Here is an 18,499-nt window from a genome sequence, read left to right on the forward strand (position 1 = left end):
ACTGCTGCCTCTCGCCCGAGCCCTAAACGTCCCCAGCCTCTGACTTGGAGTGCATGGCTCTCTGCTGGGGTGACCACTACATGAAGGGACTTGTACTCATGGCCACCTTTCACCATCTAAACCCAACTTAGGAATCTTCCCTGGGGGCATTCTTGTCAGGAAAGCAGTGCTGAGACTATTCATCTCAGACTAGCGTCTCCTTTTCCCACACTGACCTTTAGAGATGTAAGAAAGAATATGTGTAAAAGACTACCGTCCAGTGTTCGCTAAGCTTCTCAAGCCGGAGCAATCCCTCCCAGACTGTTGGTGAGGACTGGTGTCTGAATGGCCAGATTTGCGGGAGCTGGTCCTGGAACCCAGCGAGTATGCTGGACAAACCCTTTTCCTTAACAGAGGGCATCATGGATGCTGGGTAGTCTGTATACTTAACCTGAAACTGTGAAGTATTCCCTTTTTGCCAGTAAACCAAAAAGCAAATCCTTGAAACTTTGCCCCTGAAACACTAAACAAAACACTGCACTCCCTGATCCTCCTGAGGCTGAGTGGTTGATCGGGGCGGTCCAGGTGGTTTCAGTCAGACATGTCGCAGGGTCAGTAGCTCATGAGGCTCAGTGACCAAACCCTGTTTCTCCACATGTCCCCTGGGTTCACACCCAACCCCTCTGTTCAGTCACGTTTGCTGCCCCTGCCTCCAGCTCCCCCTTTTCTGAACTGTTTTACTTGAAACACTATCGTGTGGCAAAGGGCACTCTAGGATACCTAGTGGAAGATACTCATTTTATTGTGAGTTTTTTATTTTTTCAACCTTTGTTTGATTTTGTCACGCCCTCTGCCCTGGAACTCAGTTTAGCACTGTCTCCTGCTGTATCCTTCTGAGGTTCTGTTTGACCCTTGAATGTCTTCTCCCTTTTCCTCCTTTTTCTTGTTCTGTACTCCAGACTGGCTACATAATTGGCAAAGCCCTTTACTTAAAAATTATGTTTAAGAATTTCAAGATGGCAATTGTAGAACATTAAACCAAGCGTGAGGCTGTTCTCAACCTGCTTCCTAGGGGGAGAGGGGACTACTTGGATGGCACCCTGGGTTAAAGAGCAGAGGCTGCTTGTGGCCAGAGGAGGGGATCATCATCCCGGCTCTTCTGGGACCCGCTGCCCCACTGGGAGGCTCTGCTGGACCCTCATATTGGGTCCTAAATTTTAAGACTCCATGGAGTGTCTGGCCCAGGTGACCCCTAAGAACCAGGAAATGGGTAAAAGTTCTTTTTGACTTCTCTTCTGACCTGTCAGCACCCTTTGTCTCCAGAACAAGTCTTTGGGCTTAAATACCTTCTCCCAGTGAGGTTTTGCTACTGATGATTTTTCTCCCTCTTCTGGCCTCCTGCTGTGCCCTTGTTTTCCCAGACTACTCTACTGTGGAAACGAATTTAAATCCCTCTCTGGATGGACACTGCGTTTATTGCCATGGGAGTAGGCTCTGTGGAGAAGTCTGTGCCCATATGGGAGTCGCTACACCTCCTTTTTCCTAACCCTGCACTGAATGAGTCAGGAAGTAGGGTACACAGCATTCATTTCAATGTGGTTATCACCGTCAAGTTGACATCAGGATGGAAATGGAATTGTTTGGATTTCAATATTTCTTTAACACCCTTCCTTTGTCCTGTCCACCCTCCCCTCCCACTTCTACTAGCTAAAGTCTCTTACGAAATGGAGAACAGTTGTTGATGTGTAACTCCTTCCATTAAATTAATAAGTACTGACCTCCTAATATTTAAGTGTTTACTATCTATTGCTGTAAAGTTTTGTATATTTTGTAAACTTTTCCCCCCCAAATAGTAGATGTCTAAAATCGTTGTACATCTGATTCTTTTATATTCCATTGTTCGGCACAAAGTGTGGTTTTTATTTAGAATAAAAAAAGGAAATTGGACATGGGAGTTCTTTTCCTGTTTACTGTGGTCGTGCTCACCCCCTGGTTGGGAAGATCCGGACCGTCACCCGTTGAGTATCAGTAATCTGCTCAGCAGATTTAGGCATTTTCAAGCCTGAGCGATCCCTCCCAGACCTTTTCCTTCCCTGCAGCTGGAATTCCCCAGGGTTAACTCGTTGACCGGTTTTTTGTTTGTTTGTTTTTCAAATCAGTTTTTATTGATGTCAGAGAGGAAGGGAGAGGGAGAAAGGGAGAGAAACATCAGTGATGAGAGAGAATCACAGATTGGCTGCCTCCTAAACACCCCCTACCAGGAACTGAGCCCACATACCCAGACATATGCCCTTGACCGGAATCGAACCCGGGATCCTTCAGTCCACAGGCCGATGCTCTATCCACTTAGCCAAACTGGCTAGGGATTGACCGGTTTTTAGTGGGAAATTAAGTCAATGACCCAACTTTTTCGGGGGGATCATCCCTGAGGGGATCTTCTGTTGGCCCAGAGAGTGAAGTGGAACTCAGCCAATGCCTAGTTGGACTTGAAAATTGGCAATAAGTTGTCTTGCCAGTGCCATCTAATTCACTGTGACAGGGTATGTTGGAGTGGAGAGAGGCAGGTCAGACAGAGGAGGCAGAGGTTTGGCATAATTTCCTGAGGTTGATAGCAAATGCACCCCGACAGGGAAGGGTGTGATGTGGTCCATTTGGTCTCAGCACACTGCCTGGCCCTGGCCCCCGTCACTGCTCAGTAAATGCTGAGCTGAGCAGCCAGCCTTGCTGCAGTCAGCACAGCCTGTTCCCTCTCCTCCCAAGGCCCTAAGGAAATATGCTGCCAGGGAGATAACTGGTTGCCGGAGTGAAACCCGTGAGAAGACCACAACCTTGGGGAAGTGGACTCAGGTAACCTGGGATGTGACAGATATAAAGTTGGGTTTTCTTTAGGAAACTTCTGGAGCCCGAGTCAGGGGAGGCAGTGATATGGGCATCAGATGCTGGCTTGGTTTTTACGGGGGCATAAGGGAAGAAAGTCTTTTTACTGTGTTTTCTGCACTGTTGGGGGAAGCCCTTACTGTAACCCCAGGCTACACCCTGGACCCTCCTGGGTGGAAAGCCTTCAGCTCTGTGCCACTGAGCAGCTGTTTGTAGCTTAAGAACCTTTAAGGTTGGGCCCAGTGAGCAGCGGGATTATAGATACCGATTTCCCCTCCTGCTTCTGACCCACGGGCACACACCATTGGAGCACATGTTTATGCATCTGCTGAATGCAGGTTCAGATTTCTGAAAGCAGCGGAGACAGCGCACCGGGTGAATGACTTATTCCAAGTTAAACATTCCAGACACACAGCACTGGGCAGGACGGAGGTCTCAGCAATTGTGTCCCTGGGCCCTCCAGTCTCCACCGGCAGGACCGAGAGACCAAGAACCTGGAACCAGTGGACTTGAACCTGCTCTTAGGCTTTGCTTCCGTCAGAGTCCGTGGACATGGTCCTAGTTTCCCAAACTGACAGCCTTTCCAGAAGACCTGCTTGTTACCAAGAGCAGCGGTCGCCAACTGGTGGTCCGTGAGGTCCGGAAGGTTGGCGACTGCTGACCAAGAGGACTTCTCGTCCTATCTGTAGACAAGTGTTACTAGAAGTAAGTTGCTGGACAGATAAATCGTGAAAAGACTAGACACGGGAGAAAGAAGTACAAGGATGGGAACTGACAGAAGAATACCAGAACCCTGCCCTGTGACAGAATTGGGAAATTTCTGCTTCCTGTCCTGTGCAGGGGCCAGAGGCTGAGGGACAGAGCCTCTGTCAGTGCTTGCAGCTGGCTGTCCCAGGGCCTGCTCCCAGAATGGATGTCTCTTGTTATTTTTCTACGGTCTGGGGAGAAAGGGAGGACAGGGGTGGATTTCTGATAGCATCTAGTTTAGATCCGAAATGTCCTAGATCCAAAGCTGGGAGGAGATGGGCTGGCTATGAGGAGCAATTACCCTGGGGCCCGCTCCTCTGCTCTGCGGGGGAGGGGCGCAGGATGGACAAGCGAGGGGAGAGTGTCAGCAAGGAAATGGAGAACTTCCTGGATGGCGGAAGGGGGTGGAGGACCATCCTGCCAGCCCAGCTGCGGGGTGCCCGTGCAGACCTCGGCTTCACCCCGCCCTCTTCCCCACTCCCTCCACTATCACAGCACTGAGGATGGGCTGCCCAGGAACGTCCTGCTGAGACCTTCCGGTTCCTTGGCCTCTGGCCTCTTGTCCCCACAGCCTGCGTGGTGCGTGGTGCGCTGGGAGACCGGCAAGCACACACATGCAAAGGAAAGTTTTGAGAGGTTCCTGCAGAGCTCACTCTTCCGGCCAGGGTGATTTCTGCAATGCGTGTACTTTCTGCTGAGCATCTGTTTAGCCTTAGCTCCTTCCCCGCTCACAGCTGCAAGTGCAGCCTTTTAGAGATCCAGAGCCATGGCTGGCTCTATTATTTATTTCACCCTTTTTCCTGTGCGTCTGCCTTAGACACAAGGACTGAGACCAATAGGACAACACCAAGGACCCATTCTTGATCCCTCTCTGCCCCTTCTCCCTCTCCCCACCTCAAGGTATAAGATAGACTCCAAGTCGACCATGAGTGCTTTGACCCTTTTCCCTGCTCCCCCCACCCCCCCAGGTCTCTCACCTACACCTCCCCCTTTCTACTTCATGAGGGAGGAGCGTGAGACCCACCTCAGCGGTCTGTAAGAGACTGAGGAGCGGAGGTGGGTGAGGTATCTGGTGCCTGGAAGTGCAGGCCGGGGTGGTGGGGGCCCGCTGCAGTGGGCTCGGTGCCCTCCATGGTGATGATGATGGAATGCTGCGTGGAGGAGGAGGAAGACGAGGCACGTCTGCCCGCCCTGGGCTGGGCCTTGGGAAGGTAATGGACCACAGCACTCAGCAGCCGGCCCCGGAAGCCGGGGCTGAGGAAGTTATAAAGGATGGGGTTGACGACGCAGTGGAGCATGGAGAAGCAGTCGATGATGTCATAGAAGAAGAAGAGCAGGTGGGCCAGGTAGCAGTGGAGGTAGATGTCGGGTGTCAGTGAGAGCAGCAGCAGGCTCACATGGTAGGGCAGCCAGCAGACAGCAAAGACGGCTATGTAGGCGCACACCAGCAGGCAGTGGCGCCGGCTCTCAGGCCGTCCTGCCCGTTTAAGCCGCCAGGCCGTCAGCACATTGAAGACTGTGATGAGAGGGAAGGGCAGCAGGAAGCCCAGGACGGTGGTGGACAGGGTCACCGCCAGGGCCCAGGTGCTGTAGTTTTCAAAAGGTGCCATGAAGACGCACATGGGCTCGGAGCTCTCCACCAGCTCCATGTGGACCACCTCGGGCAGCGGAATGATGGCCGAGAGCACCCAGACGCCCGCGCACACCGCCCGGCGCACTCGGTGCTGGTGGCGCTGCCAGGCGGGAGAGGCGCCGGTGAGGGTGACGTAGCGGTCGATGCTGAGGCACACCAGGAAGAAGATGCTGCTGTACATGTTGGCAAAGTAGAAGTAGTGGGTGAAGCGGCAGGAGAAGCTGCCCCAGAGCCAGGTGTAGTCCAGCATGACCTCCAGCATCCACACGGGCAGGGACAGGACGATGCCCAGGTCCGCTATGGCCATGTTGAGGACGTAGAGGCTCAGCAGCCCCGCCCGGCCCGAGCAGCGCCAGTTGACACAGATCACCAGGAGGTTCTCCACCAGCCCGACCACGAAGATGGCCAGGTAGAGGACAAAGAGGGCCACTCGCTTGGTGCTCTCGCTGAGCTCCACGTGGCACTCGGGCAGAGTGTGGTTGAAGAAGTAGAGCAGGTCAGTCCAGTTGTGGATCTCGCCAAGGTCACTGGCAGGCCCTGCAGTGACCCCGATGGAGGGCCCGGACTCCATGCTGGCCGTGACTGACATCAGGACCAGCAAATGCCTAGAGGGGAGAAGAGAGTGTTGGAGGAGGAAGGAGACTTGGAAAACAGCCTTGTGTCCCCCAGGTTGCCGGGCCCCGGGACCAGGAGGCTTTGGGGAAAGATCCTGGGTCTGAAGAGGCAAGAAAGGGAAGGTGAACATTCAAACTGTGAGTAAATAGCGCACAACTTACTTCTCAGCTTTGACCCAAGAGCAGAGATACTTTGCTAAGAGGCCTCAGTGGTAGGACAGACCAGATCTCTGCCCAGCCTGCCAGGCCCACCGTTCTCCAGCCTCAGGTGGGCTGGCTGGCTCCGACCTCCACTCACACGGCTCCTCAGGAGGCTCTTGCCTGTCTTGTCATGTGGGCTTCCGATGCAGCTCTCCCTCTCCCTCTCTCTCTCTCTCTCTCTCTCTCTCTCTCTCTCATCTGTGGATCATGCAGGAAAGGCAGTTATCTCCAAGCCCCATTCCCTTCTCCCCTGAGAGAGGGCAGCACTCACCTGAGTTTCCTTAGGGGCACCTCCGGTCCTGGAGGCAGAGGGTCTGGACTAGTGGGGAGCTGCAAGGAGGCTGGAGGGGCGGTGGCCTTTCGGCTGCCTTTGCTTCGGCTTCAGGGCTGCCCTTCTCATCCGGGAAGCAGGATCACTGGCGGAGGCTCTGTGGGAAAGGACCGGGATTTTTCCTGCCTTCCCCCAATCCAGTTAGAGGGGAAGTCACAGCAAAAGACCCAGTGGGCCAGTGGTGGGGAGGAGTCAGGCTGCCGCATTAAAATCCAGACTCCTCACTCACTAACAGTGGGAATTTACCTCTTTTAGAAAAAAAAAAAAAATTCCTTTATTTATTTATTTAGTTTTGTAAATCCTCACCTAAGGATATTTTTCCATTTATTTTTAGAGATAGTGGAAGGGAGGGGGAGAGAGCTGATAGAGACACATTGATTAGTTGCCTCCTGCACATACCCAACCAGGGCTGGGGCTCAAACTTGCAACTGAAGTACGAGCCCTTGATGGGAATTGAACCCATGACCCTTCAGGCCACAGGTTGACACTCTATCCACTGAGCCAAATGGGCAAGAGTATGTGTGTGAGAATAAATGAGCCACCGAGGCAAAGTGCTTAGCGCAGGGCTGGGTCTGTGTTTAATGCTTTACATATGCATGTGTTTTCCACTCTAAATCAGCTTGGAATTCCTCTCTCCCATGTCTGTCTTCATTCCTACTGAAGCAGAACTGGACAGGGTGGGAGGGCTAAAAAAATGTGAAAATCAGTCAGACTCTTAATCACTCTGGTCCTTCCTCCATTGACTCCCCCCCCCCCCCCCCCCCCCCGCCCCTCCTTGCCATTCTCCCCAGCCTTCCTTTGGAGATTTGAGTTGAGAATCTGGAAAGAGAGGAAAGACTGGATCTGGGGTGGGGAGGGACAGCATTGAGCTTCAGGGAGAGTCCTGGATGGAGAGGAGAACAGCTTCTTTTCTCCACGGCTCCATATTTCTCATGAAGTATGTGTATGGATGAGGAGAGAGAGAGAGAGAGAGAGAGAGATTGAAAGTCACTGAGCTTCTCTCTCCCTCCAGCCATAGGGTAAGGCTCGCAGCATGGATTGTGTTGTTGGAACATCTTGTGTCGAAGAGCTTCCTGCTTTTCAGTGCACTTTCACCTCAGTTAATCATTTGATCCCTGTGTGGAGGTACCCCTGGGGGAGGAAGGATGGGCTTCCTTATCCCCTGTGAGGCCCAGAGAGGTTGCCCGTCTTACATAAGCCACACTGGCGGATGGCAGAGCCACCTGGGGCTGGGCTTTGTTTCGTAGGATGTAGAGTAAGGGTGTGTTGGCTGGAGGGGATTAGATATATATTTAATCGAGGTGAAATTCCCATAACAATATCAACCATTTTAGAGTGTACAATCGGTGGCACGTAGTACACTCATTTTGTTGTGCAACCACCACCTCTATCTAGTCCCAAAACATTTCATCACCCCAAAAGAAACCCCATACCCATTTAGCGCACATTCCCTTTTCCCCTCTTTGCCTAGTTCCCGGCAGCCCGCATTTTGCTTTCTGCCTTTGTGGATTTTGCCTATGGATATTCAATATAAATGGAATCATACAATGTGTGACTTTGTGTCTGTTTTTTTCATTTAGCATAATGGTTTTGAGGTTTCTCCACATTGTAGCATGTATCAGTTCTTCATTCCTTTTTATGGGTGAGTAATATTCCATTGCATGAATATAATACATATTCTTTATCCATTCAGGGAAGGGATTTTTTTTTGAAGTTTGATAATTAATTTTTTACTAATTTTATTTAACACCAGTGTCCTGGTGCACGAATTCATGCACATTGAAAGGAAATTAATTGGAAGAAATATTTTAATATCACTATTTGCCCTTTCTCTATAATAGAAGTGTTAACCAAATTCACGATCGACAATGACAGATCGAAACACATGTGTATGATTGGCACCAGCGAGAGCTTTATATATATAGACTAGAGGCCCAGTGCATGAAATTTGTGCACGGGGGGTGTGTGTCCCTCAGCCCAGCCTGTACCCTCTCCAATCTGGGACCCCTTGAGGGATGTCTGACTGCCTGTTTAGGCCTGATCCCAGTCGGATCAGGCCTCAGACATCCCTCTCACAATCTAGGACTGCTGGCTCCCAACTGTTTGCCTGCCTTCCTTCCTGATTGCCCCTAACCGCTTCTGCCTGCCAGCCTGATAACCCCCTACCCACTCCCCTGCCAGCCTGATTGATGCCTAACTGCTCCCCTGCAGGCCTGATTGCCCCTAACTGCCCTCCCCTGCAGGCCTGGTCACCCCTAACTGCCCTCCCCTGCAGGTCTGGTCCCCCCCCAACTGCCCTTCCCTGCAGGCCCAGTTGCCCCCAACTTCCCTTCTCTGCTGGCCTGGTCACCCCTAACTGCCCTCCCCTGCAGGTTTGATCGCCCCCAACTGCCCTCCCTTACAGGCCTGGTCCCTCCCAACTGTCCTCCCCTGCTGGCCTGATTGCTCCCAATTGCCCTCCTCTGCTGGCCATCTTGTGGTGGCCATCTTATGTACACATGGGGGCAGCCATCTTGTGTGTTGGAGTGATGGTCAATTTGCATATTACTATTTTATTAGATAGGATAGAGGCCTGGTGCACCGGTGGGGGCCAGCTGGTTTGCCCTGAAGGGTGTCCTGGATCAGGGTGGGGGTTCCCTTGGGGCATGGGGTGGCCTGGACGAGGGGCCTGTGGTGGTTTTCAGGCCGGCCATGCCCCCCAGCGACCCAAGTGGAGGCTCTGGTATGTGGGATTTATTTATCTTCTATAATTGAATCTTTGTAGCCTTGAGTAGAGTCCAGAGCCCGCCAGAGTCTGCAGGGAAGCTTGGCTTCTTCCATTGCCAGGGAAATCCAAGCTTTCAGCTTGCTCCATGGCTGCAGCCAGCTTGGTTGGGTTAATTTGCATAGTCGTTCCTGATTGGCTGGTGGGTGTGGCTCATGGGTGTAGCGGAGGTATGGTCAATTTGCATATCACTCTTTTATTAGATAGGATAAACTTGCTACTAGACCTTCAATCTGATTTAGCTAAACTTTTTCCAGCCCAGTAAAGCACCCCAACTTGTCTTTCAGGAAATTGTCAGCAACACAGCAGTAATATCAACACAAAGCAGATTATTACTGTAGATCACACAGGGGGAACAAAGAGTAAAATATTTAATTGTAGCAGTGTTTGACTATATTCTGCACAGTGAGAAAACCTGAAGTCATTTTCAAGGTCCACCATATCTTATTTCTTTTCAGTGGGGTGAAGTTTCTAAGCTTTCCAAATCTCTGTTTTCCAGTTAATGAAAAGAAAATAGGATTCCACTGAGTCTCCTATCTACTTACTCCAGGACTTCTGTGAGGATCAAATGAGATGAGGTATGGGAAAACACTTCACAGACATTTGGTTAAAGTGTAAATGTTTCCACCTGGCTTTAAAGCAAATGTGTTCTTGGGTGGAAGAAACTGCAAGGAGGCTAGTTGCTAGGGAGAGGAAGCCGGGCATTGCTACATGATGTCATTACCCGGCTGGACACAGCATATTAGCCTTTTATATAGATAGATGACAACAGATTTGCCATTTTAACTATTTTAAGTATGTAGTTCAGTAGTATTAATTACATTCACTTTTTAAAAAATTACCTGTATTGATTTAAGAGAAAGGAAGAGGGAGAGAGAGATAGAAACATCAATGATTGAGAGAGAATCATTGATCGACTGCCTCCTGCATGCCCCACACAGGGGATTGAGCTTGAAACCCAGGCATGTGCCCTGACCAGGAATCCAACTGTGACCTCCTGGTTCATAGGTCAACTCTCAACCACTGTGCCACGCTAGCTGGGCGCAGTAACATTATTGTGTAACCACCACCACCAACCATTTCTGTGGAAAGGGATATTTTTAATTTTGCAGTTTTCTCTTCCTTTTTAAAATTGATTTTCGAGACAGGAAGGGATGGAGAGAGAGAGAAACATCAATTGGTTGCCTCCCAAACATGCTCTGACCTGGATCAAACCCATAACCCAGGTATGTGTGCTGACCAGGAATCGAACAGGCCACCTATTGGTGTTGTGGATGTTGCTCCAACCAACTTAGCCACACTGGCTCGGGCAATTTTGCAGTTTTCTTAACCCTTTGCACTCGCTTGCTTTTTTCTCGATTCCTTTATTCTACTCGGGATTTAATTTTTTAAATACCCCAGATTTTACAAAGCGCGGCAGTAGAATAAAAAACTGGAGTTTCTTTTCATACAAACTTATTTATTTAGATTTTTTTTTATATTTCAAATACATACAAGCTGCTACCGATGCTAACCGTGTCGAGTCACACTTGACATCCGAGTGCAAAAGGTTAAAGCCTCCTTTAGAAAGACTGTTTCTCTTCTCACAACACTTTGACACTAAGTGTAGGGTTCCTCCCCCCCCCACCCCATACCAACCAATTTTCCAATTCTCCAAACACCAACTGGGTATCCTATAATTTAATTCAATGCTGACACCAAACACCTGGAGCAAGTGTCAGACCCCACAGGTGCAAGGGCTCAGTCCCCAAGATTGTCCTCACTTTAGGGGCCAGTCGCAAGCAGTTGATCCCCAGGGTATCCATATTTCTGTCCAACATGGCTCCAAAGTCAGGGGTTCTTGAAAACCCCCCTTAGTTTCAATAATTTGCTGGAATGGCTCACAGAGCTCAGGGAAATGTTTACTTACCTTTACCAGTTTATAATAAAGGGCACAGATGAACAGCCAGATAAAGTCCAGCGGGGGAGGTCAGGAAGGGTCATGAGCCTCTGTTCCTGTGGAGCTGGGGTGCACAACACCCCAACTGTGGATGTGGTCACCAACCCAGAAGATCTCTGAACCTCAGAGTTTATAGAGCCTTCCTCACAGAGGCATGATTGATTATTAATGTAATCTCCAGCCAACTCTCTCCCTGTATGGATGGGGAGTGAGGCTGAAAGATCCAGCTTCTAATCAAGGCTTACTCTCTCTGGTGGCCAGCTCCATCCCGAAGCTGTCCAGGATTCCACAAAAATCACTTCATTACAAGAGGAGATGCTCCTATTACCCAGGGGCTGGGGGCAGAGATCAATAAATTTGTCATGATGAGCTATGAGAATATAAAATGTGGTTTAGCCCTAGCTGGTTTGGTTCAGTGGATAGAGCATTGGCCTGTGGAGTGAAGGGTCCCAGATTTGATTCCTGCCAATGGCACATAGTACCTCAGTTGTAGGATCATCCTCGGCCTGGGCCCTGGTTAGGGCATGTGCAGGAGGCAACCAATGGATGTATTTCTCTCACATCAATGTTTCTCTCTGTTTCTCCCTCTCTCTTCCATTTCTCTAAGAATCAATGGAAAAATATATCCTTGGGTAAGGATTAAAAATAAATTAAAAATAAATAAAATGTGGTTTACTTCAACTTTTCAGGCAGTTCCTCTCTCTTTCTTTCTTCGTTCCCCCCCCCCCCCTCTCTCTCATCTCAGTTTCTAGCCTGGGGATATATCTTTTCAGTAAGGAGCCTTAAGAGAATCTTTGCTTCCTTCTCCATGCCTTCGAGACATACAGATGGAGACGCCACTGGACCAAGCCCCCTAGTTCTGGTCTCTGTTCTCTCCACATGGACCACACATTTTGACCCATGGCCATTTCTGTTCCTCTACAGCCTGCATTTTAGTGGCTTATGTCTCCTGTGCTCCTGAATCTTCCACTCGGTATGGCGATATCACCACCGCCCGCCCCCTGCAGCCTCACCTCCACCTGCTCTCCAGCCCCACCCCTCACATGGTCCGGTGTGTATGTGCAGCTGCAGGAGGTGATGGTGGTCCCTCCTGGCAGGAGCACAGGGCAATCTGCTCTCTCAGGAAGAAATAAGTGACAGCTCTGCAGTTTCATGTGGGTGTTTATTTTTGGAGGGAGGAGGTGGGCAGCTCGGAAGAGAGAGACTGGAAGGAAGGATAACAGGGAGGAGCAGGAGCCCAGGCTCCTTCCCAATCTGGGCAAAAGAAGTGGGGGGCAAACAGCTTTGCTGCAAGCAACAGGAGCGACAGCAGTGAAACAATTCCTGGAAACGTACTCTTTCTTCTTCCTTCTCACACCCTCCCCCTTTTGTTTTTCAAAAAATGTAGACAAGACATTATAATCAACAATCTGAAGGAAGGAAGGTACCAGGGAGGAATTATTGTAAGTCACAGATAAAGGCAGGCAGCTTCCCAGGGTCGGAGGGGCCAAGGGCTTGTGGATGAACCCTGGAGGAAGGGGCAAAGCAGGCTGTCCCCAGGAACCACCCCCCCAACTCTGTGGCCTTTGTGGCCTAGGACCCTACTTTGTGTGGCAAGAGCAGGTGGATAGTGAACAAGTCAAGGCTGAGCAGTTTGGCAACAATAGCACTCTCATGCCCAGCCTGAGCTTCCAGAAGGCCACCGACAGCAGAAGCGAAATCTGGCTACAGAAGTTGCTTTGCCCTCTGGCCTTGGCTTCCCCCTGCGAGGGAGCCAGCTGTATCTGCCCAGCAGCACCAGATAAGGGGCTCCCCAGGCTCCCCAAAGAAGGATGTGGCTCAGCGACCCTGTCCTTGGCACGGCTCAGCCCTTTCCTGTTCACTTATGCGTTTACGGAGACACGGTGGAGGTAACACTCGTTTGGGGACTGGACTTGGCTCTGACACCTTGTTCCACCATGTAGTAGCTGTGTGACGTCAGGCAAGTCACTTTACCTTTCTGAGTCTCCGACTCTTTATATGTTAAGTGAGGGCAATGATGCTGCCTTCACAGGGCTACTGTATGGGATACATGAGGTATGTACAGTGCTTGGCATAAGCATGGCCCTTTTCTACTTCTGGGGAGGGGGTAGTGAGGAAGAAGAGACCCTTATGTGGAATTGATCTTGAGATACCTCTCCCAAGTCCTACTATGACCAGACTTTTTCTCTGAAATGTATCAACACCAGATTCCTCTTTTATTTAGTTGTTTGGTGTTGTGTTTCTTACATAGAAGGTCAAAAACATCCCCAAATGCCACTATGAATTGCCACAGAAGAGATGCAGTAATAATAGTTATTGGATACTCACCATTCACCAGGGAGGATTCCAAAGTGCTTTTAGTTAGTTAGTTAAAATATTTTTTAAAATGTATTTTTATTGATTTCAGAGAGGAAGGGAGAAGGAGGGAGAGATAGAAACATCAATGATGAGAGAGAATCATTGATCAGCTGCCTCCTGCACGCCCCACATTGGGGATCAAGCCTGCAACCCAGGCAGGTGCCCTGACTGAAAATTGAACCACGACCACCTGGTTCCCAAGTCGATGCTCAACCACTGAGCCACGCCAGCCAGGGGCAAGGTACTTGTTATGTATCACCTCGTTTAACCCTCATAATAACTTAACGAGGTGGGTACTGTGGTAGGCACAGAGAGGTTTGACTACTTGTCTGCTAGTAGATCAGTAAATCCCGATCACAGTGATTCTGGACCTGGGTTCCTGGCTTTAGATGGTCTGTGAGCTCCCTGAAAAGTATATACAAATCTTGTCTGCCAAGTCGTTTTTAAGGGGCTTAGAAACTTCCTTAGATTTTCAAAGAGGTCCATGGTGTCCAAATGGTTAAAATGACCGCCCTAGAAGAGCTTCTCAAGGACAGTGGCTAGGGTAAAAAAAAGGGGTAGGGCATACACCAGTGTGTGTGGGTGCACGGGGTGGGTAGGGGGGGGGGAAGGGGGGGTGGGGCGGTGACGGGGGAAGGGGAGCGGGAGGGTGACTCAGCACTGGGAATTCTGGGAAGTTTCTTGAGTGAGGGGATGTCCTCTTCATGAAGGCTGAGAGAAACATGGGATGATCCAGGGAGGGGGTTTAGAAAGAGAGGGTGAATTCTCTTTGCTTGCTAGCCCTCATCCTTCCACAAGGTGAAGGGCAACTGCTTCCTCTCTATGACTTCCCCAAGTGTGTGTGTGTGTGTGTGTGTGTGTGTGTGTGTAGGACATGTGCAACATTTGTCTAAAGAGAGGAAACTTGGAAAGATGGACAGAGACTGGAGAGGCCCTGGGTACCATTTTCCCAGGGAAACTGACAGCCTCCCAGTATGCCTCAGCTCTTCCCCCTCCTTTGGTTTCCTATCCGTTTTGTTCTCTCAAATCCCCCACCCTCTGGTCCCCAGCACCTGCCCCCAGGTCTCTGCAGATGTGCTCAGTCCCTTGCTGACTCCGCATTTATTCAGTTTCGACTAACTTTTGTTGAGCGCCTAATGGGTGCTGGATAGAAATTCCCCGTGAATGCTCCAGTGCGTCCCAAGGCCTCCTGAGGTTTTCCGTTTTGATGACAGCATTTGGATTCTTAGACTTCCTGAGAGTTGGAGTCAGCAGGACTCACTGAACTCACCTTGATTCTCCTTCCTCGTTATAAAGTGAAGGGAATGGAGGCTTTGGGGAATCTCCTATTGTCAGACAATGTAAGAAATGCAGGTGAAAATGGAGAATGAAGCAGGACGTTGCAGTGTCATCTCCCTCAACATTCATGTGTCTGTTAGATGCTAGGCACGGCCAGGTGCTGGAACTATAAACACGTTGAGACTCAGTCCCTGCCTTCCGGAGGCTTAGAGTCAATGTTCTAGTGTTTAGCCCATTCAGGCACAGTCCACGTTGCTTCACTAAAATGAAACCATTGTGACACGCTTAACCTGGAGCTTCTGCTTTGTCATTTCTCTTCCCCCAAAACAATGATCACTGAGCCACTTTGTAGCCCTTGGGGAAAGGTGTTCAAGAGGTTTGGGCCCACCTCCCGGAATCCTCTCCAGCAGGCCAGGGGGCTGTGGACTGGTTAGGTCTATGATCTATGGCTGTACTTCTGGGAGGACACGAACCACTGACGCTTACTGCAGGGCTCCACCAGGCCTGCAACGGGAGGGCGTTGCAAAACGAGGTCCAATGTAACCCACCCTCAAAGTCCCTCAGAGCCTCTGCCAGCCCCACTGCCCTCTTTTTATGAGGGGGGTAGGTCTGGTCCATTCCTGTGGATGTGAGCATGGCCTAGGCTCAATCAGGGGGGCCATGAGGAAGCTGCCCCACTTCCACCTTCATCCCACTCTTCAATCCACCTTCTAATCCCTACTCCTGCTGCCCTGAGGTCTGTGGTTTAAAAACCTTTATGTGTTTGAATCTTTCGGAGAGATTTCCATGAAACTGGATGAACTGTGAGCCCAGGGGAGACGGAGGAGAGGGCCTCCTGTGCAAGGGAGAGGGGAGGGTGGCATTGACTGGGGCTCAGGGTCTGTGCTGCAGTTGGGGAGGGACAGCCTTGGATCCCCCTCATTGCCTGTCTATGGAATTCTCAGAGCTCTTGCAGGATCATAGTTCAATGTTGCTGCAGATTGTGTCAAGGTCAGTGACCTGAGGTCAACCACAGAATTGTTCACCACGTTTCCTCACAGCTGGGATTTCAGGTCTTTTTTACCCAACCTGTGTCCCCAAATATTAGCCATATTTATACTTTTGTCTTATGTTCAATGTGTGTGTGTTTTTCTCTCTCCTTTCTATTCTTCATTATCTCTCTGTCTGTGTCTCTCTTTCCCTCATTGATAGTTGTTGAGTGCTCACTATGGGAGCTGTCCAGAAATCTGAAAATGTGGGTGAATATTTACAATGTCTGCGAGGAGAACATTGATGTGTGACAACCCAGGCCTATTCTCCACTTCACCCACCTGAGATTTCAGGTCTGCTTTACCCACCAAAGTGTTCTTAGGTGTTCACTGTCTCTAATATTTTTGTCATTTATACAAAGTGGTTTTGTTCCTCTCTTCCTCTTCACTCTACATTCTCTCTCAGTCTGTGTCTCTCTCTTTCCCTCATGGGGACAGCACTGATGTGTGAAAACTCAGACATGGCTCTCTGTGATCCACACTGTGGAGTCACTAGATTTCCTGAGCATCAGTCCTGTCTCATCAAATCTCCTCTACCAGGCAGAGGGCTGGGCACTAGGAATAAACCAGGAATAACGCTGACTCTGTCACCACAGCTTACAGGGTCTGCACTGCCCCAAACCCTGCAGACAGCATGTAGTTATCTGTTATCTGTGCTACCCGCTCCGCATGTCGCCTCCTCCTACTGTCCTCACTCAGTTGGAAGGTGAGTTGGAACCACAGCTGTGTCCTCACTGCACGGTCTCAGCACAGTCTTCCTCTCTCCCCTCTGTGTGCCCAGGACTCTGGGGCCTGGTGAATAATGCTGGCATCTCTGTGCCCACGGCACCCAATGAGTGGCTGACCAAACATGACTCTGTGAAGATACTCCACATAAACATGTTGGGGGTGATCGAGGTGACCCTGAGTCTGCTGCCCCGGGTGAGGAAGGCACCGGACCATGTGGTGTCTTGGGCAGTGGAGAGTTTCGGGTGGGGGCTACTGCATCTCTAAGTACGGCGTCGAGGCCTTCTCGGACTCCCTCAGCTATTGGGCTGGGACAGAGGCCCTCCCTTGGTTCTTCTGCTTCTGTGCTTCCGGGGAGCCTTTTCCAAGGGGGTGATTTCACACAGCCCAGAGGCTCTTCCTTCCAGATCCTTCTCTCTTGCTTTATGCCAGGCATTTTCATTGGGAAGCACCTTTTTTTTTTTTTTTTTTTTAATCATCACTTGAGGATATGTTTTTATTGATTTAGAGAGAGAAATAAGGATTGAGAGAGAGAGAGAGACAGAGACAGAGAGAGAGACAGAGAGGGAGGGAGAGAGAAACATTGATTGGTTGTTTCTCATACACACCCTGATGGGGGATCGAACCCACAATCTTTTGGTGTATGGGGTGACATTCCAACCCACTGAGCCACCTGGCTAGGACTGGAAGCACCTTTTTGTTGTTGCTGTTCGAGATATTAGTTTGGGCCCCACACAATTAGTTTGATTCACCCTGTCCCTGCCCACAGTCAGAAAGCACCTGAGGCAGAATTGGAACAGATCTGACTCCACTGCACAGCCCATGCGCGTACATAACTGCTATGGGAATTGGGTTCCGGGGGCCCTGTTGTCAGTGAAGCCCCAGGGAAGCTCTTTATTCAGGGAGCTTCCTCATCACATCAGCAGTAGAGACTGCACTGGCTACAGGGCTGAGGATGGCTGTGATGGAGGCTGGGGGGGGGGGTGGTGAGACCACAGGCAGAGAGAGCTCCTTACAGGACAGATGGCCTGGAGGTTGACCTGGGTGGTACAGAAGAGGGAGGGGTTCAGGAATACAGGAAAGATAAAACGGACACAGCCTGGACCCATCAGCCTCAGGGGCCAACTCAGCTAGATCTTGGCTGGAAGGGTGTGTCTCAACAAGGATCCTGAGAAAGGACACCAAAACCAGTTATTGATTTGTCTTGAAAACATGGATTTCCACTGATTATATATGCCTTAAAGTTGAAAACTTTATTGAGGCCCAGGTACTGAAACTGTGGCCTTCGGGAGCAGTGGGGTGTGGGTAGATGAGAGGAAGAGTCAGGGGCTTTAACGGTGGTTAATGGATGGATGGAATGACCTGGGTAGGGATTTGAAGAGGGAAGTGAAATCCCTTCCTTGCTTCCAGAGAGCTGAGGGGCTAATGTCCCCTCTTCAGGATTTGTCCCGAAATCTGGAGTCACAGGATGAGGTATGAGGATGGACAAACAAGTCCTGTGGCCCTGGCAGGACCCAACACTTCTCTGGATGCCTCAGGTCTCTTCTCCACCTCCCATCAGCCTCTGTGGACAGACAAAGGGTGAAAAGCACAGCCATCAGCCTGCTCCATCGGCCGCAGGAGCCAGCTGTAGAGTATCTGTCCCCTCGTGTAGAGTCCTGTGACCCCCCATCTTCTGTCACTACACCATGTTCCCATGCCCAGATCCCATCCTGAACTTTTCTAGTGGAGGAGAGTAGAATCACCTCTGGATCCCAGACTTTTGTTTTCTGAAACCTTTATTGAGCACCCACTGTGTTCTGGGCAGGAGTTCCCTTAATTCCTCAGTGCTTACTGGGGCCCCGACTCTTTTCCTCCACAGTTCTGACAATGTTCTGAGAATGGACTAAACAGAGAGTAGGCATTTGCACGTAGTGAAAGATATTTATAGGCTGAGTACAAAGTGGAGATGGGGAGTACTTGCCAGGTGTCTTAGTTTTCTTCCTTTGGTTTAAAACGATGAATATGGTGCTTTCAGGGGAACC

At 50.2% G+C, this 18,499-nt stretch overlaps 1 protein-coding gene across 1 annotated transcript; it reads right to left on the bottom strand.

Moving 5' to 3' along the window:
* Nucleotides 1-4,628: 4,628 nt before the first annotated feature.
* On the bottom strand, nucleotides 4,629-5,825 carry GPR182 (G protein-coupled receptor 182). Its single transcript, XM_008148793.3, has one exon. The coding sequence runs from the start codon at nucleotides 5,823-5,825 to the stop codon at nucleotides 4,629-4,631; it is 1,197 nt and encodes a 398-aa protein (XP_008147015.2).
* Nucleotides 5,826-18,499: the final 12,674 nt, after the last annotated feature.

The sequence above is a fragment of the Eptesicus fuscus genome, chromosome 7 (assembly GCF_027574615.1).
Source record: "Eptesicus fuscus isolate TK198812 chromosome 7, DD_ASM_mEF_20220401, whole genome shotgun sequence".
NCBI classification, from domain to species: domain Eukaryota; kingdom Metazoa; phylum Chordata; class Mammalia; order Chiroptera; family Vespertilionidae; genus Eptesicus; species Eptesicus fuscus.

Excerpts from the sequence above, each read along its gene's own strand:
- GPR182 (XM_008148793.3), bottom strand. The coding sequence starts at position 5,825 with ATGTCAGTCACGGCCAGCATGGAGTCCGGGCCCTCCATCGGGGTCACT.